Source organism: Myotis davidii, unplaced genomic scaffold, assembly GCF_000327345.1.
Source record: "Myotis davidii unplaced genomic scaffold, ASM32734v1 scaffold68, whole genome shotgun sequence".
NCBI lineage: Eukaryota > Metazoa > Chordata > Mammalia > Chiroptera > Vespertilionidae > Myotis > Myotis davidii.
Window position 1 is genome coordinate 5,726,146 of NW_006300376.1, and position 24,705 is coordinate 5,750,850.

The 24,705-nt window shown below is 33.3% G+C and overlaps 1 protein-coding gene and 1 pseudogene across 6 annotated transcripts in view; both read right to left on the reverse strand.

The window, feature by feature from the left end:
* Window positions 1-3,252: 3,252 nt before the first annotated feature.
* On the reverse strand, window positions 3,253-8,288 carry LOC107185212 (annotated as a pseudogene).
* Window positions 8,289-13,327: 5,039 nt separating this feature from the next.
* GRIK2 (glutamate ionotropic receptor kainate type subunit 2) overlaps window positions 13,328-24,705 on the reverse strand; it is a 562,276-nt gene continuing 550,898 nt past the window's right edge. For 2 of the 6 annotated variants that reach the window (XM_006777220.2, XM_015572742.1), the window contains one exon: window positions 13,328-15,038. In XM_006777220.2, coding sequence (XP_006777283.1) covers window positions 14,874-15,038 — 165 coding nt within the window. In that variant the 3' untranslated portion in view covers window positions 13,328-14,873. Of the gene's footprint in view, window positions 15,039-17,363; window positions 17,503-19,037; window positions 19,124-24,705 lie in introns of those variants that run through there. The other 4 variants (XM_015572743.1, XM_006777222.2, XM_015572744.1 and 1 more) reach the window with 4 other exon arrangements.

Below are 24,705 nucleotides of genomic sequence, written 5' to 3' on the forward strand. Positions count from 1 at the left end.
ATGTAAGCAGCAATTTCAAAAGACTGCGGTAAAGTGAGTAATGTCAGGTAGATTGGAACCATTCCCCTTAAAGTGAGTAAAAGACAAGGATGTTGACCACTGCCTATTATTTTAAACATTGTATTAGGGATCATTGATAGCTCCATAAGACAAGAAGAAACTTAGAAATGAAAGACTGGAAGCCGAAATAAGACATTAATTATTTGCATATCATGTGACTATTTACATAGAAAATCCAAAATAATCTAGAGACAAATATGTAGAAATTAAAGAAGAGTTTAGCAAGGTTTATATGTATATATAGTATATATAAAATATATATAATTTATGTGCATATATAATATATGTGCATATATTATATATATGTATACACATTCTTATATACAAACAACAAACAGCATAAAAATGACATTTTTAAATAGACATCATTTACAATAGCTACAAAAAATATAAATTACCTAGGAATAAGTGAAACAAATATGTGTGTGAGAACTATGTACAAAAATTGTAAGGGACCAAAGACAAGTACATGTTTATGGGTAAGAAGATAAGATCAAAGAAATACAAAAATTCTTTTCAAATTTCTACAAAGGTTTGATTCAATCTTATTAAAGTTTCAGCAGTTATATGTATGTTTTTGGTAGCATGAATGGTTGATGCTGAAATCTAGGTGGTATAACAAGATACTTCTGAAGAGAAAAAATAAGAAAGGATGAAATATAAAACCCAGAAACAGACCTATGCATACAGGGAATCCTAATGTGTTTCAGACAAAGCATAGAGGATCACTGAGAGGAGATACTGTTCAACAAATTAAATGAGGGAAACATGGTTATTCAGCTAGGAGGGAAAAAGTTATGCACATATTTAAATTAAACTAAAATTAAAAAGTAAAACAAATTTTTAGAAACAACGTGTAGATGAATATCATTCTGTTATCATTTAAAGAAGTACTGTTTAAACAGGGTACCAAAAGTTCTAATAATAAAATAATAGAATGATAAATTTGGGAACATTAAGATTAGCAACCTCTGTTCATCAAACAGATTTTAAAGTGAAAAATACATAGGTAACATATGGGATGGGTATGTTTGCAGCAAATAAAACCAAATAACAGATTGGATAACATCAACAATAGAAATCATTTTTAAAAACACACAATAGACACTGTGTTAAAACACCAGAATAGACATTTCAAAGAATATGAAACAAATAGAAGATGAATAGCGCTAGTCAACAAGGAAACACAAAACAAGACCACAATGGCATTTGACACATTTGATAAGCAAGTTAAAACAAAAAGACAAAGAGTTGGGAAGGCAATGGATTATCAGTTTATCTTACATATTGATGATTAAGGAACTGATTGGCACAATGACTTTGGCAGTGTTGTAGAGCAGAACTTGGACATACCTGAAGGCTCAGAGTATGTATACCCCCTCCACATTTTAATGCATTATACCGTATATATCTGCTAGCAGAATGCATTAGTTAAAAAGAAAAAAAAGTATAATAGCCACTGACCAGAGAACACATAAACAAATTATAGTAGTTACAGTCAATAAATATTATACAGCAGTGAAAAACAATGAACAAGAGTTAGCAGAGAAAGCACACACAAATCTTCCCAGCATAATCTTAAGTTAAAAAAGAGTCAGAAGACCTCCTAGATTATTATACTTATTCTCTCTGTGTATACCTCTGCTGTGGACATTCTCATTTCCACTGTGTATTGTCTGAAGGTAGAGGGGAGGAAGGATATAATGAAACTAGAAAAGCTTGAAATGATAAGGACACAAGGTAAAATAATAATAAATGAGGTGGAAACATGGAATTAGGAAAAGAGAAAACAGGAGCTTTTGTTCAGAGGCAGTAATTTCAGAGTCTGATACCTGGATGTGAGGGCTCATTCCTATGGCACTGGAGGCAAGGGTGTGGCTAGACGTGCATGTTACTATAATGGACTTGGAGCAAAAGAGGCTCAGTATAGACAGAGTAAAAGACTGTTATTTTCCATTGACCTTATTTCGTAGTCTGAGAGCTTGTCTATGAACTCTTAAGACTATTCTATGGGTGTGTTTACTTTGTCAGTGGACTAAGCAGTGGGAGTTGCATGTTCTGTGGCAAGCTGAGCACTCCAGTCCTTTGGCAGTAGGGAACTGCCAAAAAGTCACATGGGCCATTTGCATACCTTTAAACTAGTGTGGAATCTTGCTTGGGCAGTAAAAATTGGTCTATCACCCTAAAACCCCACCTGGACACAACCTTTGCAGCAGGTGCCTGCTTTCCCTTTCTAATCTCTTATGGATTTCTACATAGAGATCAGGAATGACATCCATAGGTGCTCACATGAATGGCACCACACACGCCCAAGGCTTCTTCAATCATATTAGACTCACTGAGTGAACCACCTATGGTACAGGATGGCAAGGTCCAAATAATGTATCAACCTATCTGTGTAACTCAATGTAATGGTAAGATCATTAAGATAAGAACCCTCCTCTGCTTATATTTAGCTAATGAAAAGTTCCAGAAATTAAGTACCAACATGGGGCAGTGTTCCAAGAAATATGACACTGATGTCAGCTTGACTGCCAATGTCAGTTATGTCCCAAGCTCCTAGCAGACGCTTTTCCCAGGCATTCTTCAGATTTACAGTGTAAATAATTTTTTTATGTTGTCCAAGTTGTTATAACTTAATCATGTTCCTGAAGCAAGGAATTTGAGGACATCCTCATTTTCCATCTTTAGGATATTAAGGGCTGTAGACGTTAACCTAGGATGAGGCTCTGTAGCCTCCTCTCTGGGTAACATGGGAAAACTATAGTCTTATTTTTCTGGCCATGTACATATTCACTATCCCTCACAAACATACCCTCCTTACTCAACAATTAAAGTTTAGAGTAGTCAAGGATTTCTCCTAGACCCACATCTCTTTTTATTGAGGCAATCTTGTTTACATTCACTATTTCAATGAACATTTCTATGGTGAGTGTACTCCAGAGTCGAATTCTAACTCAGGCATGTATAATCAACTGCTTCAAAAGAAATGTCCACTTGGATGTTTCACAGATATCTCCAGCTGTGTCAAAACCAAAACCAAATGCACTGCCCAGCTGGCATGGCTCAGTGACTGAGTGTCCACTGATGAGCGAGGAGGTCACCAATTGATTCCCGGTCAGGGCATATACCCCGGTTGCAGGCTCAATCCCCAGTGTGGGGCATGCAGGAGGCAGCCAATCAACTAAAAAATAACAACTAAATGCATTAACTTTCTCATAATTCTAAAACTTTCTTCCACTTCCTTCTATGTTCTATTTGAATTGATGACATCAGTTGTGGGTGCCATACACTACCGCCCCCCCCAGATTTGCATAGCACTCCTACTTTGCACAAAACCAGTTTTTGTTTCCTTCCAGCCTGCAACCCCCTGACTTGTAGCCCCTGGCAGTGGATCAGGAACATGTGCCTAGCTCCTGTCAGAGGTCCCTGAATGTGACACAGGAGAAGGTCTCACAAGGGTACCTAAAGCGGGAGGCAATTCAAGACCCTTAAAGAGACATTTAAAAAAACCCATAACAACATTTTGATGACTAAGAAATAAGCTTTCACTTTGATAAGCCACTGAGATATTGTTGTTTGTGACTATGACCAAATATAGTGTCCAAGAACATTGGAATTAATCTACCTAACTTTGATACCTGTAAGGCTTTAAAAATTTACTCAAGTTATGTTCTCAATAGTTTCCTTGCTTATAAAATAGGGATAATATTAGCCCTGGCTTCATAGGGTTTCTCAGAGATTATGCCATAACTTATAATAAAGTACTAATTATAAGTTATGGCATAACAATAGTTAGTAATCTGTATATTTATTATTGAATTCACCACAAAATTATGAAAATTTTTGCCTACTAAAAACATTTTGAAAATGTCTCTTTCTCTTCATTTTCACTGCTACTGATGGAGTTTAATCTAAACTAATATACTATGTTACCCAGGTTACTTACAGAGTTGGCCTCTTCACTAACCTCTCTACATCCACTCTGGTGCTTATTTAAATCATGCTCCAGACTGAAGCCTGAGTAGTCTTACAAAAGCAGATCTTATCTAACAATCTTGCTTCTGCTTAAGAGATTTAAATGGTTTGCCTTTCCTTTTTGGATAAATATCAAATCATTAAGGTCACTTGCACTTCCTTGCTAAGATCTGGCTCTGAGCTACTATTGTGAAGGCATCTCCGTTATATATCTCTATGCCTTTTTGTGCTCCATCAACACTAACTGTCAGTTCCTCCGATACACACCATGCTCCCTCCTATAACACAGTCTTGTGAAAATTTCTCTCCTTTCTGCTTCTCAGCATTCATATTTCAGTGCAATCATCGCTTCCTCAGGGAAATTTACTCCAATCCTTTAGTTTAAATAAGGTTCCTTTGTCATAAACTCTCATGAAATGCTATTCCTTTACTTCCCATCACTGTGTGACAGAGACTCAAGTGCATTTGTTTTTAGTAAACTTTTAAACAAGAGCTAAATATCTGAGATTTGGCTACTTGACCCCAATTCATTTTATTTATTTTATTTTTTTCCCATCATCATTTATCCCCTCTATAGCCTCTATTCAACCAGCATGCTCTCAGTGTTCCAGAGTCCATTGTTAGGTCATTGCTTACTTCTACCATGAAAAAAAAAGCAAAAAATTAAAAATGGAGCATGGATGGTATCTTTTCTTATACTTTTGTGAAGACAAAGAGGAAAAAAATTAACACAAATTGGAATAGTACAGGTAAAAGAAGAACTTGGGTATGGTTATGGTGTCATATTTGCATATAATGGGAAATTTGCTACTTTAAATAATAGGATGGCAGTAATGAACCAACACATCTCAGTTTGCATCTCAGTTTATATTCTCAAAACCCAAAAGAATCCTACCCTGTGCCAAGAGCTGAAGCTAACAGAAGTTGTGTGTTCCTGGAAGGAAGACACAAACAATAATATAGGCATACTTCGAAGATAATGTGGGTTTGGTTCCGATCACTGCAATACAGTGAATATTGCAATAAAATGAGTCACAAAATTTTTGACTTCCCAGTGCATATAAGAGTTATGTTTATTTATACTCTACAGTCTATTAAGTATGCAATAACATTATGTCTAAAAAGCTTATGTACATAGTTTAATTTAAAAATACTTTACTTCTAAAAATGCTAACCATTATCAGAGCCTTAAGGGAGTTGTAATTCTTTTGCTGCTGCTGATGGCTTGATGGCTTTTTATGGCTAGATGAAGATGGTACTGGGTGGCGGTGGTTAAAGATTGCAGTAGCTGTGAAATTACTTAAAATAAGACAATGAAGTTTGCTGCACCAACTGACTATTTCTTTCATGCACACTTTCTCTGTAGCATGAGATACTGATTGATAGCACTTTACCCACAGTAAAACCTCCCTCAAAATGATCAAATCCTGCCATTGATCAACTAGTTTACCTAGTATTCTAACATTTCTTTTTTTCTTTTTTTGTCATTTCAATAATCTTCACAGCATCTTCATGGTGTATATTTCAACTCAAGAAAACACCGAAGAAGCAATTCCTCTTCTGTAAAAGTTTTACCATGAGCTGTAGCATTTTGGTCACGTCTTCATGCTCCACTTCTAATTCTGGTTCCCTATTTCCATCACACATTTCCACACTTTTTCCAAGACTGCAGTTACTTCCTCCACTGAAGTCTGGAATCCCCCGAAGTCATCCATGAGGTTTGGAAGCCACTTCTTCCAAACTCCTGCTAATATTGATTTCCTGACCTCTTCCCATGAATTACGAATGTTGTCAATGGTGAATCCTTTCCAGATAGTTTTCAATTTACCTTGCCCAGATCCATCAGAGGAATCTTGGGCAGCGATAGCCTTATGAAATTTATTTCTTAAATAATAAGACTTGAAAGTCAAATTTAAGCTTTGACCCATGGGCTGCAGAACGGATGTTGTATTTTCAGGCATGAAAACAACATTAATATTGTTGTACATCTTTTTCAGCGCTCTTGGGTGACCAGGAACATTGTCAATGAGCAACCATAGTTTGAAAGGAATCTTTTTTTTCTGAGCAGTAGGTCTCAACAGTGGATTTAAAATACTCAGTAAATCATGTTGTAAACAGATGTGCTGTCACCCAGGCTGTGTCTCACCATTTATAGAGCACAGGCAGAGTAGGTTTGGCATAATGTTTGAGGGCCCTGGAATTTCCAGAATGGTAAATGAGCTTTGGCTTCAAGTTAATTTCACCCAAAACATTAGCGTTAACAGGAGAGGCGGCCTGTCCTCTGAAGCTTTGAGGCCAGGCATTGACTTCTTTTCAGCTATGGAAGTCCTAGTTGGCATCTTCTTCCAATAAAAAGCTGTTTCGTCTACAGTGAAAATCGATTGCTTGGTGCAGCCACTTCATTAGTTACATTAGCCAGATCTGGATAACTTGCTGCAGCTTCTCCATCAGCACTTGCTGCTTCGCCTTGCATTTTTATGTTACGGAAACTGTTTCTTTTCTTAAACCTCATGCTCCAACCTCTGCTATATTCCAACTCTTCTTCAGCTTCCTCACCTCTCTCAGCCTTTGTGGAATTGAGGGGGAGGTAGGGCCTTGTTCTAGATTAGGTTTTGGCTGAAAGGAATTTTGTGGCTCATTTGATTTTCAGTCCAGACCACTAAAACTTTCTCTAATCATCAATAGGCTGTTCGCTTTCTATCATTCATGTGTTCACTGGCGTAGCACTTTTAATTTCCTTCATGAACTTGGCTAACTGTTTGGTGCTAGAGGCCTAGCTGTCAGTCTAGCTCAGGTTTCAACATGCCTTCCTCACTAAGCTTAATCATATCTAGGCTTATTCAAAGTAAGAGCTGTGTCAAGAGCTTTCACTTGAACACTTAGAGGCCATTATAGGGTTATTAATTGGCCCCATTTTAATATCATTTGTCTCAGAGCATAGGGAAGCCTGAGGAGAGGGAGAGACAGAGGGGAGTGGCTGGTCATTGGAGGAGTCAGAACCTTTATTAAGTTTACTGTCTTGTACGGGAGCAGTTTGTAGAAACCAGAAACAATGACAACAGTAATAGCAAAGATCCTTGTTCACAGATCACCATAAAATATAATTTAAAAAAAGTTTGAAAGATTTCAGTTACCAAAATGTGACTCAGAAACAGGAAGTGAGCAAGTGCTATTGGAGAAATGATACTGACTGACTTGCTCAACGCAGGGTTGCCACAGAACTTCAGTTTGTAAACATGTATCTGCGAAGCGCAAGACAGCAAAGCACAGAGAAACAAGGCCCGCCTGTCTCATTATACTAGTAAATGTTTCCCTGCGCATATTTTATGAATATAATCAAATTTCTATATTTTCAACCATGAGACTGTACTGCTTGAGATCTCGTGAGTAAAGTCTCATCAGTCATCAGACTATAACAAAAAGGAGTGCTTTTCAGGACGGCACTTTTCAGTTTGTATGCATGTGTTTAGCAAATTTGATCAAGGTAGCCACCTCTTCTAGACTCTTAACTATCACAGCAAGCAATGTCTCCTTTTGCGTACCCAGTATCTAGCACAAAGCATGGTTCATAATGTAGGTTCACAGATTTTTTATATATATGAACAAATGGGTGCAAGCTTAATTAAAGATGGCAGGGCACAGAGTAACAGGCCAATTCTAATCAAGGTGCCCAAGTGTTTAAAGAATGAGAAAGAATATATAGGAAATCCAAATGGTGGTTTAATAATATGTATCTTTATCTATAATGAAATAAAGGTGTTCTGCAGAGCAAATACTAGTAAATTGTCAACTGTTTCTACTTTTGTTGTTTCAAGACAGTGTCATAAAGGAAAATCCAGGTTTCCATTAGGAAAATAGATAAGAGAAATCAGTAAGATATGAAAGAATCTGTTTAAAAAAAGAGAAAATGTTAGTGGTAGATGGCGCATGAGTGATAAATGAGCAATGTAGGGAGTTAACAAATAGACTCATAGATTCAGAGAACAAATGGATGGTTGCCAGGGGGGAGAGGAGTCGGGGGAGGAGGGTGGGGAGTGAAAATGGTGAAGAGCAATAGAGGTATAAACCTCCAGTTATAAAAAAAAAAATAAGTCATGGGGATGTGATATAAAACATAGGGAAAATAGGCAATATTATCATAATAATTTTGTATGGTTACAGATGGTTACTACATTTATCGTGATCACAATGTAAGGAATATAAATGTACAATCAATATGTTATACATCTGAAATATAATGCATCTTAACTGTACTTCAATTTAAAAGAATAAAAATAGGGGAACAGAACAAGGTAGGATTTAGTGTGTTGGGTGAGAGACAGAAAAATACCAGCATGACAGAAATTGCAATTTGTTTCTTGATATCTGTTTATACATTTCCCATAGTAATAGAACCCCTGTCTTCTTTCTGACATATGGCTCTCCAAAGTAAGGTCTATATTTCCTATCCTACCTTTTTTTCTTTCCTTTTGTCCTTCGTGTTGGCAGAAAAGATGTGAACACGATAGCTGGAGTTATAGCAGCTATCCTGAACCATATGAAAACATTAGGGTAGAAGCTGAGATATAAAGGTAATGCTAAAAAATACTTTAAAATATTATAGAAGGAACATATGTGTGGTATGTTCTTTATTTCCCCATTTAACTTATGAATTTTGACTAAGGTGATTGGAGTATATAAATTTAAATTGTTCATTGTATTTATGACTGTTAGATATTTAAATCTACAGATTGACCTTAGGGTTAACTAAGGCAATTGAGAGTATTATATTTTTGAAATATCCTATTATAGAAATCTCTAGTGGAAATGTAGGAAAACAGCGAATATATCCCTGTAAAAAGGTAGAGATACATTTGTTTATTTTTTAAAAATTACATTTATAATAAATGTAAAATGAAGGTAAAATGTAAGGCAATACATTAAAGAGGATTCTTAAAATCTTCCAGTTCATCATAGTCCTCTAAGAAAATGTTCCTTGTCTATACTAGAACACATTCTTTGTGAGCTTCATAAAATAGAAATTGGAATGTTTTGAACTAGAGCTTACCCCTTAGGGCAGCGGTTTTCAACCTGTGGGTTGTGACCCCTTTGGGGGTCGAACGACCCTTTCACAGGGGTCACCTAAGACCATTGGAAAACACATATATAATTACATATTGTTTTTGTGATTAATCACTATGCTTTAATTATGTTCAATTTGTACAATGAAATTGGGGGTCACCACAACATGAGGAACTGTATTAAAGGGTCGCGGCATTAGGAAGGTTGAGAACCACTGCCTTAGGGTATAAATTACTTGGCTTCCAAATTGAGTATTATTTGACAGATACTAAAATAGAAATATTCCTCTTTTCAGAGATATTCTTGGGTCCCATTTTGTGAAATTAATTTTTAATGTGAAAGGATACCCTTGACATATAGAGTTAGAAAAATTATTTGGTAAGAAGAAAAATTTGGCAATATTAAATTCTTAGAAATTACAAGAGCAAGGTCTGTTCTGTCTCCACTTTATTTGAACCATCGTAGTTTTAGTTTTATTTGCTTTCAGTACATTTTCTTTAAAGAAAGTGTTCTTGTTCCAGATAAGAGTAAGAATAAAATGCATGTATCAAATTTGCTTCCTACTCAATTAAAATTACAGTAGAGTGCTTTTTTTTTTAAGGTATAAAATGCCAAGTATAAGGCAAACAAGAGAGGTGAAAATTTCAACAAAATTTCTGTTAGGAGAAATTATATGAACAAATGATAGTTAATTAACCAGACTGGAAAAAAACAGAATCCCTACTGGACAGTGTGAAAAGCTGAGAACTAACCAGATTATTTATATCACAAAATCCTCAAAGGGACAGGAACCAGCTGAGCCATGTACATTCACAATTAGCAGTGCAGGATGAAAAATACTAGGAGCACTTATTACACAGAGTTCGAAAACAGTCACTCCCTATGTTCTCCTTCCTCTTCCTTACATCTGGGAGCCTGGTCTGCACCAACTCAGCAGAATGATAGGAAAGAATTCTCAAAAAAAGAAACAAAACAAAACAAAAACTCCAGACTAGAGGATGCCAGGTCCAATGAAAGACTAAGTACTAAACTTAAAACAGGGTAATTAAGTGACCTTAGTTATTCTGAATGCAGATTGCACTGATCTCAAGATCTCTTAACCTATGATTACCACAACATTGGCAATCAGGGCCTTAATCGACAGGCGAGAAATTTAAAAGTATATATCAGGAGAATACAAAAGGCCCAAGAGAAAAAATCCAAAGATGAGGATATTTTGAAGGAATTCATCAACAAATAGCCCATCTAGATAAATCTATAATAAACCTCATATTAGATAGTCTCCCCCTACTCTGCTGTGTACATACAGATTTCAAATCAGATTTTCATCCCCCTTTTTTATTCATTAACAGGATGCTAATAATTAATGAACATATGAAGAAAATCTCTAATATGAAAGATAAAAATATAAACAAGCAAACAAAAAATTGCAATTGGGAGGAAATTGAGGTCGTTTAAGAAAGAAAAGAAAGTTATAAGATTATTATTAACTAGAGGCCTGGTGCATGAAAATTCATGCACTGGAGGAGGGGCCCCTCAGCCTGGCCTGTGCCCTCTCACAGTCCAGAAGTCCTCAGGGGCAGGAGGTGACCTGGCAATCAGGGGAAGGTGACGCCCCATCACACCTCTGCTGCTGCCACTGCTGGCAGCACAAGCCTCAGCTGGCCCTTGTTACCTGTGCCTGGGCCAGCCCTGGTCAGTGTGGGGGGCTGAGGGGAGTGGGGGACTCCGGAGGCAGATACATGGCCTTGCTGCATGCCTACCACTCCAGCAGGGTGGAGGGGACTGGGCGCCACCATCTTGTGGCTGTGGGTGCTGCTATCTTTGAAGGTGTGGAAGTCAATTAGCATATTCCCTCCTTATTGGCTATGGGTGCCACCATCTTTGAGGGTGGGCAGTCAATTAGCATTTTCCCTCCTTAATGGCTGTGGGTGCCTCCAACTTTGCAATGGTGTGAGGGTCAATTAGCATATTCCCTCTTTATTAGATAGGATGACTTTAGGAATGTAAGCGAAGATATTGTAGCTATAAAACTAGATCTCATAGAAATGTAAACAATCAGTAGAAATGGAAAATTCAGTATAATATCTGAAAGATAAAAATTACATAAATGAGAAATAGGGAAACAAAGGTTAATAAATTTAGATTCAACAGTTCAGAACCTCCAATGCTAAGAGTAGCTTTTAGAATACATAGAGAAAAGAAAATCATCAAAGAAATAGTTTAGAAAATTTACTCCAAATTGAAGGACAGCATTAGCCAAATTTAAAAACTCAGCAAGTACCCAGCACAATGGATGAAAGTAGATCAATGCTTATCATTGGGTTGTTTCAGGATGCTGGGAAAAAAAATAGATCAAACAAATCTAAGAAAAAGAAAAAAATAATAACACAAGAAAAACTTTCATAAAAAGAATCAGGGATCTGAATTACTTTAGGTTTATCCACAAAAGGTTGGAAATATGAGAGCAAATCTTTAAAATTATCTAAGAAAATGATTTTCAACATAGCATTCTATACCCAGAAAAACTAATAATTTTTTATGACAGCAGAATAAAAGTGTTGTTAAACTGAAGAAATACATATAAATCATTAGTGTTTAGCACATAAATTCATTCAATTATAAAAAACTTATTTTTAAAATATGATGTTCAAAATATTTGAGATATAACTAATAAATTATACCTATGAATTTTTTATATTTGTAAAATAGAATATATCCCTTTAGTAATTAGTAATTTAGTAATTTATTCCCATACTGGTCACAGTAATTTAGTTGTAAATATGTGAATATCTCCCCTAGATATTCTCATAGCTGTTAGGGTCACTTAGCTGGTTAGGGTTTTCTAGTTTGGGTATATGTGAATATATCTCTCTAGTGTTCCATTCTAATTAGAGTTATTTGTGGGATATGATTACCCACTGATTACCTGGAGTCATCAGGTTATATTGTTGACTAGAACAATTGTTCTCTCCTTTCTTTCTTATAATTTGAGTGTTACACTACAGAGTAATGTTTACTCTAATATACTATCTTCCTAGAGAGAGGAGACTTTTTTTCCATTGATTGAAATTATTTTTAAAGTAATCTAGATTTTATTAAGAATAGTATTTCATGTATGTATAATCACTAGTGAGTAGGTAAATATCTGTTTTGGCAATAATATAGAAACCTTTTAGGAAATGGATAAAATTAAATATTACACATTGTTTATATATTTAAAATTATCTTTATAGTTAAAATATAGCAGGTTTATTAAACTTTTCAATTTTTCAAATTTAATGCTTCCAATGATTGCCAAATTTTACCAAAAATCTAATTATTTCCTACTTAAAAATAATTGTCATTTCCTGACATTAAAATTGTTCAATATAATAAATAACTAAAACTAAAAAGTGCTTTAAAACCTGATTAGTATCTGATTGGTAAAAAGCTTAATATTCTCCAAAATCTGAACACTTTTATGAAATTTTATTGTATGTTATTTACCACTAAAAATACAAGATTTTTAACAGTGAATTGTGTAACTCTCTAAAACTAAATTTTGGGGAAAATTATTATCAAAATATAAATTTTAATTTAAAATGCCCCTAACACTAGAAATTTTGAAAACGCTTAGGCATTTAATTTCTAATTTATTTAGATATTAGCAATTTGGTTTTGCATTTTTTTTTTGAGTTTAAAAAATACATCGCAGAATTTTCTTTTGGTCAGGTGCTCTAGTTATAGTGGATATTTTAGTAAACCATGTTATAACTTGTGATTTAAATATAAGAGCTTTGTTAAGATGATAACATCTAAACCACACACACATTGTTACTAATTGTTGAAATTGAGCCTATCATGTCCTCTCCCTTTGCTGAACTATATTGATTTATCAATGCACAAGGAGGTCTTAAATTGGACATCAGTACAACTTCAAATATAATATCAGTGATCATACTATAGCCCCACCTAACCTATTAACATAGTAACTAACCATTCATAAAGGAGGTAAGGTGAATTACTGTTGCCTCTAGAACTTCTATTTTTCTCATTTAAATACTATCCTAAGCCTAACAATTACATCCTAAATCTCATCATCCAACCTTTTCTCTTCTTTCCTCCAGGTAGTTGGGATGCGGCCATCCTTGAAGACCTAGAAAGATTCAGGAAGTGTACTTCTCTCAATGCAATGAAGATACTGTGCATTCATTTATATGTACAAAAGAAAAATGAAAGTCAAAGCTGAACGTAAAATGGACATAATTTTAATGATTTTTTTTAAATTTTGTGCATTGGATTCAAACAGCAAACTGTGTGCACTCAACTGTTATCACAATGTTGTCAAGAAGTCTGTGTCTTTTACCATTTTACACACAATTGTTCATTACAATATGTCATCAGCCTCATGGAACCAGGGGTGTGGCATGGGAAGCAGTGGTGGTAGTGCACCTAACTTTTATATTATCTAACTTGAAAATATTTCTCTTCTATGATTCCTTTTTTCTTGATAAAAATAGTTTTCACCAAACGTTGGTGGTGCACACGCACTACCATTCATGCTTGACATCACACCCCTGACAGGAACACGTGTTCTTATTTTGTTGATAAAAAGTATTACAAAAATTTCCATACAAAAACTATTTTCATAGAAATCTTGCATTTCCACAAATAAACCTGAACATTTTTTGGAAAAAAAAACTGCTCAAGAATTTTGTTCATTTAACACTGTGACTGTATTGATAAATGCAGTCCACTTCAAAGTTCTCCGCATATACTTTTCTACAGATGACCAGTCCCCTTTTTCCTTTCACCGAGGTCTGCCCAGGCTCCATCAAGTTCATTTATAGCAGAAACTAGGGTTTGGATGAAATATCTGAATGTTAAAATGGAAGCTTCATCTTCCACATAACTATCAATACCCAGCCCTCTTTTATAACGTAAGACAAAGATTGCAAAATATTATTCTTTTCAATTCAGAATCTCTGAACCAACTGTTGCTTTTTATTCTTGGTGTGAAGTTGGGTGGGGTGGGGATAGGTAGATAGATAGGGATCCGGTAGAGTTACATGTTAAATCACCTGCAGGTGACTTTAAGGAAAAACATTATTGCCTTGGTAATTGACATTTCTATCTCAATCAGTGACACAGACTGTTAAAAAAGAAAGAAAAACACTGATGAAGATATGTTTTATATTCCACTTGCCATGAAATTCAGATTTGATTTGTGTTACATTTTTTTCACACATCCTATAAACACATATTGTCTATTCAGATGATCATTGTACTGAGTTGTTGGGGGCTAATAACATCACCACCTCTATCTGAATGTTCAGAAGACCATACTGTTTCTTGTAATGCTACAGGTTGTTGTTGTGGGTTTTTTTTCTTTTTCTGATTCCAAGTATTTTTATTGACAGTTTTACTGGTTACCTTTGGGGCATTGACATTCCATCTCCTGGCAACAGTTGGGCTTCAAAAAGAACCTGTAATTTCCTACTGGACTGCATTTGGAACCAGTCACAAAATGCGCGTGTAACATTCACTCAGAAGAAGGGAGGAACCCATGATAAACAGTATAACCCCGTGTAACTTGGTCGGTCCATGATGCTTGTAAATCAAGTCTGATCATTGCAACTGCTTAGATCACAGAGTCTCTAGTTCGTAGACACAGCGGCATGAGGTAACTCATTTTTATTTTGCACAGGTTGCATATTTCCACAGGAAACATTCTCGCTAAATTGTTTGGAAAAAAGACGACAGTTTGTGCTTGGGTGTTTGGCCTCCCAGCTTTATGCCATGGTTTCTTTACCTGGCAACCTTCTGTCGTTAAATGTGTGCATGTTGATGACTTCTTCTGTTTTCACAATAACGGGGGCCTGTGGCTTGTGTTTTAACCGTCGCTGGCACTTCAGGGACATCCTCAGCTCTTCTACCATGGCGCTACAGAAGGACCTCTACGGAACAACACAGAAAATGAAGTATTACCAAACCGACAAACTGTCACTGTCCAGAGACAAACTAAAATAATTCTCAACAGACTTTCAACATAACCTGCCTTGGAGGTTTGAAATAGTTCAATATAAAGGTTAGAACAATTGCCACACTTTTAATAGACAACACATGATAATTAATAATATTTTATAAAAGTGGACTAGTTTAAAGAAAATCTCCACCTGATAGTGAAAGGAACTACCAACTGGAATGCATATAAAGCAGATGTAAAGCTTTATAGATGTAAAATTAATTAGGATAAAAATATATCTATATAGATATATCTATATTGATATATATATAGATATCCACCTTAAAATTTAAATATAAATACATATACACAAATTAATAACCAGAAATCCATTCTTGATATTTAAAAATAGAAGAAATGTACTACTTTTTAGATCACAACATGAGATAATGAAAATTTTCTTTAAACATAGATTTTTCATTGTGCATCTCAAAACAGAACAAAAATATAACACTGACAAAGACATAAAAAAATGGAAAATAACTTCTGGTATTCATTATACATTTTTGGGATTAGGCCTATAAAACTATTGATGATGATTACAAACAAATATATGAAATAACAAATCATAGCACATTAACAATCCATGAAAATATATTTACTTTTTTTTGTCATCATCAGCTTGACAACTGAGAGTCGATAAATAATTTATCCCATGCAGAAAAAAGTGACCCTATAAATATTTTTAAATTCTCACCCCATTAGCAATAGATTTGCTATAAAAATAGTATATATGGGGCTCATTATCACAAGCTCCTCAAAATTCCTATTACAAACTCATATCTGTGCAACAAAATTTTATTAGTCTCCTTCCCCATCTAATTGAGATACACATGTAAGCTACATATAAATAAGATTCATAAACCAGTTATATATTGTAGATGAAATTCAGATGGACTGAGACTGGGGTTCTTTCTGTGTGAAAACTAAAAAATGTGGAAAACAATAAAAAATGTGAACAAGTATGAAAATTTAACACAATTCCAGAAAGTGATATGAAAACATAACGAAACAAGCCTAATCAAATATGCATATGATGACTTGTTTGTTTGTTTTTTACTTGTTTTGTTTCTTTGCTGTTTATCAACTTAGGCTAATTCCAAAAGAATAGAGAATAAAAATATTTAATACTACATATGTTTCTTAGGTTTAAAATATTTTGCACACATAATCTTTTGTGACAAACTAATGTTTTCATTAAAGTAGGCCTCTATCTAACAGAGAAAATTGATTCAGAGAGAGGAAATCACTTTCTGCAGCTTACAATGGAGACTCCAGCAAGGTATCCTGGTAACCAATTTTGTAACTTTTGATTCTGGTACCTTCTTGTCCATTCCTGTCTATATCCTCACTTTTCTTTTATGGGTTCCTGATTAGCTTCCTTAGTAGTCTTTCCAGCTCCTTAGCCGATTCCTTCCCCAAAGCTCACCATTACTAGAATAATCTATTTTTCAAACCTCAGTTATTAATAGCATCTTCTCGTCCAAGGATCAGGTAGAATCCAAAGATCCTATTTTTAGCATCATGAAGTCTGTGATTCAGCTTTCCTTCTTTCTGCTCCCTCCCCCATTTCTTTTTTCTCTACACACAACCTCTCTGCTTGGACTTCAAAGTTTTCCTCCTTTCCTCTTTGCTCTGGTACCTTGCCATGTTCTTTCATCCTTCTCATCAATCCGATTTTATCCTTTACTCAAATTTTCACTTATCAGGGAATCATTTTCCAATTGACCAGGGTCATTATTTTCACTCAATTTAGTTTTGTCCCTTTACTATTTTTAACTCATTATAATGTTTTCCCATCTGGCCTCTAAGCCTTCTCTGTATCCCTCTCAGTGAATGGTAAAGAGAAGAGAGACCAAGTTCTTATGGTACTGATTGTACACACATGTTCTTTAAACGTTGGCTGAATTAAGAATAGCTGCATATGATCCTAACGCTTTCTTATTTAACTAATGTTTCTAATTAAATTGCTTAAAATTTTTTTAGAAGCTTAGTGAAACGTAATGTATATAAGCTATTTAATCAGGTAAAATTTTGGTATTTGTTGAATAGCATTAAATTAGTAAAAGTATCAATTTATTAGTATTCACAATGGATGATGTTGCTAAACATGAATTCCCCACTAACTGAGTTACTGACATGCTCTTTTATCAAGTTAAATTATGCACTTCTGAAATCCATAAATTATATTTCTATTAAAAGATTTAGGGCATCTGACAGCCATTATATGGACATAGTGTTTCTTGTTGCTTTATACCTACTATTAGATGTACTTATTAAGAACATGATGACAATGATGATGAAGATGGTGATGATGACAACACTGTAGAAATGGAAAAATCTGACTCCAAAAGGGGAAGAAATACAAAGTCTTGAGGTAACTTAATCTTGGTTCTCTGTTGAAACATTTAACAGAAGAATTGATTAGATAGTATAACAAGGTCAGAACTTAATGCCAATGACACTTAAAAATACTATAGGGGGTGAATAACTTTGAATTGTTTAAAATAAGGCTTCATTTGAAAGTAATAAATGTACTGAATGTTACATAATTGATAACACCCTCTTCTTGGCAAACTTGGCTTTTAGGCAGTTTGATTACATTAGTTTCAAAAATATAGAGAGAAGATATATTAATTAATTTTTGTCCATACAAAGAGAGTGATCTCAACAACTTATTTTCTTAGAAAAAAAATCTTATAAATGTAAACACTCATTCAACCATGGAATTTCACATATTTTTCTAGTAAGTTAAGAAATAAAATGTATTAGCACCCTATATGTAATGTCAGACCACAAATAAAGACATAAAGTTATTTAAAATAAATTTTATGTAATATAAAATTTATGATGTTAAATAATATAAAATGTAGGTAAAAAGCCTGGCCCCAAAGTTAGAGCCTTTTATCTTTTATAATTTAAAAGATAAAAGAAAATTTCATCATATATCATCTAAAATTACCTTAAGTAAACTATAGTTACAAATTTAGAAACTCTGAAAATTGTAAACTTGTAACTTGACCATGACCATTTTTAGGCTTTACCTATTTACAAAGTCGTCAGAAAGTAAAAAATTTTAATCAATCAATCAATAGACTAGATTATATGTTATTTTACCAGTTTTATGAATTTTTCTGTTAATCAGCTGAATTTTGCCAGCACTTTTTAAAATGTATTAATGTAACTATATGTAAAAATAGTTTTATCTTAGGTTACTAATAAAGTCACGTAATACAATAGGTGTTCTTCTCACTGATAGACTATTTCTAATCTTTCACAAAAACTATAAAAACCTTTACATTTAAGCAAGACTTTGGAAACAATATAGTGAATTAAATAATATCATAAAGTACTGTTTACTTGTGGAACTAGGGCAAACACATATAATTATCTTTTTTTTAAAGCTTTAGAATACAAATTCCATATCTTGATTTATATAAAAATCTAAAGTTGAGATTGTAGAGATGATTGTGACATATATTTATTTCCTTGTGCTGTATGCTCAAAAAAATTACTGTTTCTGATTTTTAGAGTTCCAATGTCATTTAATAGAGACAAATTGTCTTTTCTACTTCATATAATAATTGGAACTTTTAAATGTATTTTTATTAAATGTATTGTTATTAAACTATGAAATAGGTTTTAAAAAACCCACGAGCACTTGGGTTATAGTAAACAAGAAGGAAGAAGGAGAAAAGGAGAAAAAACAGAAGCAGAGGAAGCAGGAGAAAGGGAAGAAGAAAGCATAAGGGGGGTGGAGAGGATGAGAAAGAAAACTATTTTGCTTTCCAAATCACTTCTTAGGGATGGAAACACATAAATTGTGTCAGTAAATAAGTAACATTCTTAGGGTGAAAACAACAACAAAAATGTTTCTCCACATTAATATAACAGACTACAAAAAGAAAAAAGAAGGCACAAGGATACTAACCATTATTAAAAACCTCTTTTAGTAAGTTTCAAAATTTACTAAACAGTGTCTGGATGGTAGGGTGGCACTAACCAAATAGAAGATTCCTGAAAATGAAAATTTACATCTTTGAGCTGTTAGCAGGTAATCGCAATTAAATTAGTAAAAGTCATTATAAAATTCATTGTAATTAATGAGGCAACCTGTATTTACACATCTCTCGTTCTTAAAACAACGAAGGTCTGGAAACCTTAAAAGTCTTGATTTGACTATATTTGCATTTCTTGTTTTGAAAGCTATCTAGTTTTATTTTGGGTATAATAAGACAACAGTCTGCAGATAACTGTTCTAAATAATGTCATTATTGGTGTTATAGAATAATTTATTCTTAATAACTTAACCATATAATTCATAGATATGCTTATATGATAACAGATGTGACAGCACTTAGAGAAGCGCATCATTGTTTAAATATTAGAAATGTAATTGTAAATATGCCCCACACTGAACATTGACCTAAACTACATTTTTTTAAGCTAAGATCTTTATATTTAGGAATGTCTTTTTGAAAAACAACCACTAATGGAAAGCAACCAGTTTGATTTTTTAAACTTAAATTCATCACTTTCATGTTGAATATATGTAGTCACTAATCACCCAAATTAGAAATAACCATAAAATATTGTAAACTACTGTCAAGTCTATATTTATATTTTTAAGACAGAAACTCTATTATATGTCTTACTATTCTACATTTTGATAGTTTAAAATTAACTACACGGTATTTTAATTTAGAAAAACATTACCCATTTTTGCATACAGTTCCTACTTAAAGCTCTATCAAGACATCTTCAAGCTGCTGCTTTTAGACTGTGCAGCTCAGTGTTTGAATAAACTAGCATATATCAACCAAACTGGTTTTGTCTTTGTTGTTTAAATTATATGTTAATGACCGGTCAGCTTGGCTCAGTGGTTGAGCATTGACCTATGGACCAGGGGGTCACTGTTCAATTCCAGGTCAGGGCATGTGCCAGGGTTGCCAGGTGATCCCCAGTGGGGGACATGCAGGAGGCAGCTGATCAATGATTATCTCTCATCTTTGAAGTTTCTATATCTCTCTCCCTCTCCCTTCTGCTCTGAAATCAATAAAATATATTAAAATACATATATATAAATTATATGTTACTGATTATAGATATCTAATCCATTTTAGACACTTTTCGAATTAATTTCTGATGCTGTAGGCCATTTGCCCAAGAAGTCCATATCACATGTAGTAAAGACAAATCAAAATTCTGCATAAATGATCTCACATTATAAATAACTAAACCTTGAAAATGAGATGAAAAGTATATATAATGTAATATGCAATATTTTATATAATATTGGTGTATTAAATGAATAAAATAAATGTAATTTAATGTGACTCTTGCTTTCGACTTATACTTTTTAATTGGCAGTCTTTTAAGAATATCAAATAGCTAATGCTATACATCAGAATAACGAATGGACCTAGGGCTGTATAAATGCAATAGTGAAGCAATGAGAGATGAAAAATGACTAGTTAAAGCATTCATGTCAAAAAATTATATAATATATATATATATATATAGCAACTTTGATCTCGATATTCAGTTTTATTGCAGCCATCTTTCTGAAAAAATTATATTATTTAAATAAGCTGTGCAGCAGTCAGACAAGACTTTACATGTAGGTTCCTTAATGATTGTGTTGCTTAATCACTGGAACTTTACAGGTAGAGAAACTAAAACTCAAGAAGTCAAGTTATCTATCTAAGGTTATGCACATAACTGCTATCAAAGCTAAATGAGGAGCGCCATTCCCTTGACTTCCACTCTATGAATGCTTCATTATATTAGTCTGCCTCATTAACAGTGAACTGAATTTTAGCTGAGCCTTTTACCTGGAGTCTGTTCTTAATAACTTTAATGGTTTGAATGCTAAATAATAAGTCAGAGAAAAAATCATGGGGCAAAAAGAAATATGTGGTCCCCCCCCCACACACACACCCAATTAATAAAATGCTAAAGCATCTATGCTTTTGCCTGGATTATTTTACAATGATAAACATAACTAAAGATTAAAATATTCTCATAAACCTTGACTCCTACAAAAACAGTTACCAAATATATTTATATGCTTTTTGCAAATATAATGAGACAGAGAAAAATGAAGCATCATTATATATTTGTACATGTCCCCTACTTAAGCTGGAAAAATCAATAAAGAAGTTCAGACAAGTTTCAACACCACTTTAGTCAATACAGCTATGAAATGCATTTTAAGAAAAAGCAACGTTAATCATCACATTTTTGCTGGTAGTCAGAATGATAAAGTTTTTCAAATATATATATTATTGTAGGAGAGCCCCTCTTTTCTGAAGGCCCAGCAAGCTAAATGTATCAGTTTTGTAAATAATAATAAATACAACAATATCTGTCAGACACTTGCAAAAAAAACTCCACCTATATAAATTACTTATCTTAATTATTAAGACATTTTATTTATGGCATATTTATAGTCTATTTATTTATTTATTTTAAAAGACATATAGAGAAGTTAAGTAATTTTATCCAAGGTTACATAAAGTTGAGAAATGATTCCAAGTCTTTTTCATTTTAAAATTCATCCTTAAGAATAAGAAAATGAAATAACTATGCTTATGACAAAAGCCCTCAATCTCTTTAACTAAATCAAAATCAAACTCCACACATTTTATCAATGCAACTTCAGAAAGGAAAACTATTAAGAGAAGTAGTTAAGTATTCATTCTTGATTTTGTGAGTCTGATATAGCATAAATAGTGTTAGATGAGGCATCTTTGACCTTGGGAAATATTCTTCACCCCTGGGATACTTATCCTTATCTGAACAATGTGGATATTTACACAGTTGTCATGATCACTTCATACCCAAGAAAATATTAAAAGCTCTAAAGTGGTTTATAAAAATAAGTAAAATTAATTACCTGTCAAGCTTCAATTTTAATTTTAACACATCATTTATAGTCATTTGAAGAAATGTCTTAAAGTTCCTTTTGCCCGCATAAAGTAGTTTATAGGGTAAAACAAAGATTGGCATCTCATTTTAAAGTGTGATTTTATATTTATATGTAAAAACATTTTTAAAAGCCATCCACTTATCCCTCATATGGGTCATTAATGGAAACTGAGAGATGATCTGCTTGCAGAGAAAGGCAATAACATAAAAGAATACAAAATGGACTATTTATCCAGTTTATTTACATCTTTTAAGATCTAAATAGCAACATGCTCTATAGATAAATTTTACATTATTGAAAATTTATTTGGCACTTTATAATTCTTTACAATGATTTATAGCAGTGTTTGCATTCCTATATCTTATTCAATAAATGACTTTTTTTAAAAAAACATTGTTCCTGTTAGAACTAATATTTCAACTTTCTGAAAGCAGTTTGTGTATAAGCATCAGTGAACAATCTGTTTTCATTCTTCTGGTTCCATGAAATACAAATTCAGCCAACTTTGAAAAATGTTTCCCTTGTGAATAAACTTTCACCCAGATCCAGGTATAAACTAAACCATTCTAATTTATCCTTAAAATTCCAAAATTGCGTTGTTTCATTCACTTGTTCTTCTATGCCTTTTACATTTGTTATTCAATTATAGACTGAAGAACATTCTATGGGCCCTCAAAAATGTTTTGAACTTTCAGAGACTGGAAAAATACCATTATTTAGAGATACCTTGGATTTGTTATACCAGTGTTCTATAATAAAAATAATTATATTGACTAAAATGGACTATATACTGATAAATATAAATTTTAGTAGTTCTTAAAATCCACATAAATCATTTTAGAAGAAAATTAGAATAAACATATGTGTCCAATACAGGACACATAAGTTACAAATTCAATATCTGAGCAATAATTCTTATTTTTATTTCTCAGACATACTCACTACACTTTGTTTAAATGTAAGTAATAAAAAATGAATATTTTTGTTAAGTTTTAGTTTATGTCAAGAAACTCAGAGATTTGTGTTTAATGTGTTCAATGGAAACAATTTGCATAAGCAAATCTATTTTCAGTTACATGGGAAAATATTTCTCTATACAAATCAGACAAAAACAAAAAGTTAAAATGTATGTTATATTACTGTTATTGCTGGAAATCAAAAGAAGGCAGAATTATGTATACCTTTTTTAAAAGGACACATTCAAATATTTAAGAAACAGTAATTTTAAGCAAATTAATAAATCATGGCTATGTCATAAAATATTTTTATAAAAATTCAAATTATTACAATTACTTCTAATTCATGCTTACAATACCAATATATTATCATAAATAATACCAGAGAAAACATAGGTTTGCATATTTGGCCGCTTTCTTCGGTTAGAAGGGAGAAGCAGGACCTGCAAACAAATGCAGCTTGAAATGGACTGATAACTGCTTCAGATGTACATCAGTTTCTCGGATGGCTCACTGACTGAACCTTAACTAGGAATGTTTTTAAAGTCAGCAAAAAAGTAAGGAAAAAAGACAATCAATAAAAAATGCACATGTCAGATACGTCAGGAAAGGAAGACTTTTTGAGTATCTTTCCAAATGGTCAATTGACACTTTAGAAAAATTAGAAAAATAAATATGTATTTATTTAAAAAGCTTGAATAAATAAAAATCAAGGTATCACTGTGGCATTAACATCTGCATCAAAATAAAAACCCTTAATTACTATAAAAATTGGAAGACACCATCTTGTGGTTGTCTGAAAGGAATGCAATTTAGAGTTTTTGAAATTTTTAGGACTATTTCTTTCAGCACACAGTTTCTGTATTCAGTTTTAACCTGTCCTCATTTTAAAACGATGTATTCATATACTATTCTTAATTATCAAACAACTTGGAATATAAAAAGTTATGGTCAACAACTTCCATAATGTTCATATTCAACTAGACTCTGTGTATATTATATCTGCCAACTTTCTTAGATCAAAAAATTTTATTCTTTTAAAAAGTACTAGAATATTATAGACTGAAGAAAAAAGAAAGAAAAAGGAGAATGAAAAGAGAAAATAGATAGAAAACATTTTGGAGCTAAATTGTGAATCCTTTCTTACTTTAAATATGCAAAGCATAATTCATTGCATGCTTGGCTCTCAATAAATATTTATTAGAGCAAAGAAATAATTCCACACATGTTTACCATCTTTTTTTAATTTAAAAAATTAGGTTTTAGGCACAGTTGTAAGTGTAAATAAACTGTGAATTTCTATATACCATCAAGCATAATTTATAATAAAATCTAAAAATATTTTCTGACTAACTCTGATAAATTAAGTAAGATCTTAAACTCTATAGCCCAAATGAATATTTTTTTTCAAGAAAATTGAAGAAAATTGAGTCCAAGAACCTAATTTATCACAATAAAAATATGGGTCACTCTAATAAACCCATAATTATTTATTTGCTAAGCTTAATTCTTTTGAATTATATAAAACTAGGGGCCCGGTGCACGAAATTCGTGCACTGGGGGCGGGGAGGAGTGTCCTCAGCCCAGCCTGCCCCCTCTCACATATTGGGAGCCCTCAGGCGTTGACCCTCATCACCCTCCAATCGCAGGATTGGCCCCTTGCCCAGGCCTGAAGCCTCAGACAGAGGCGTCAGGCCTGGGCAGGGGACCCT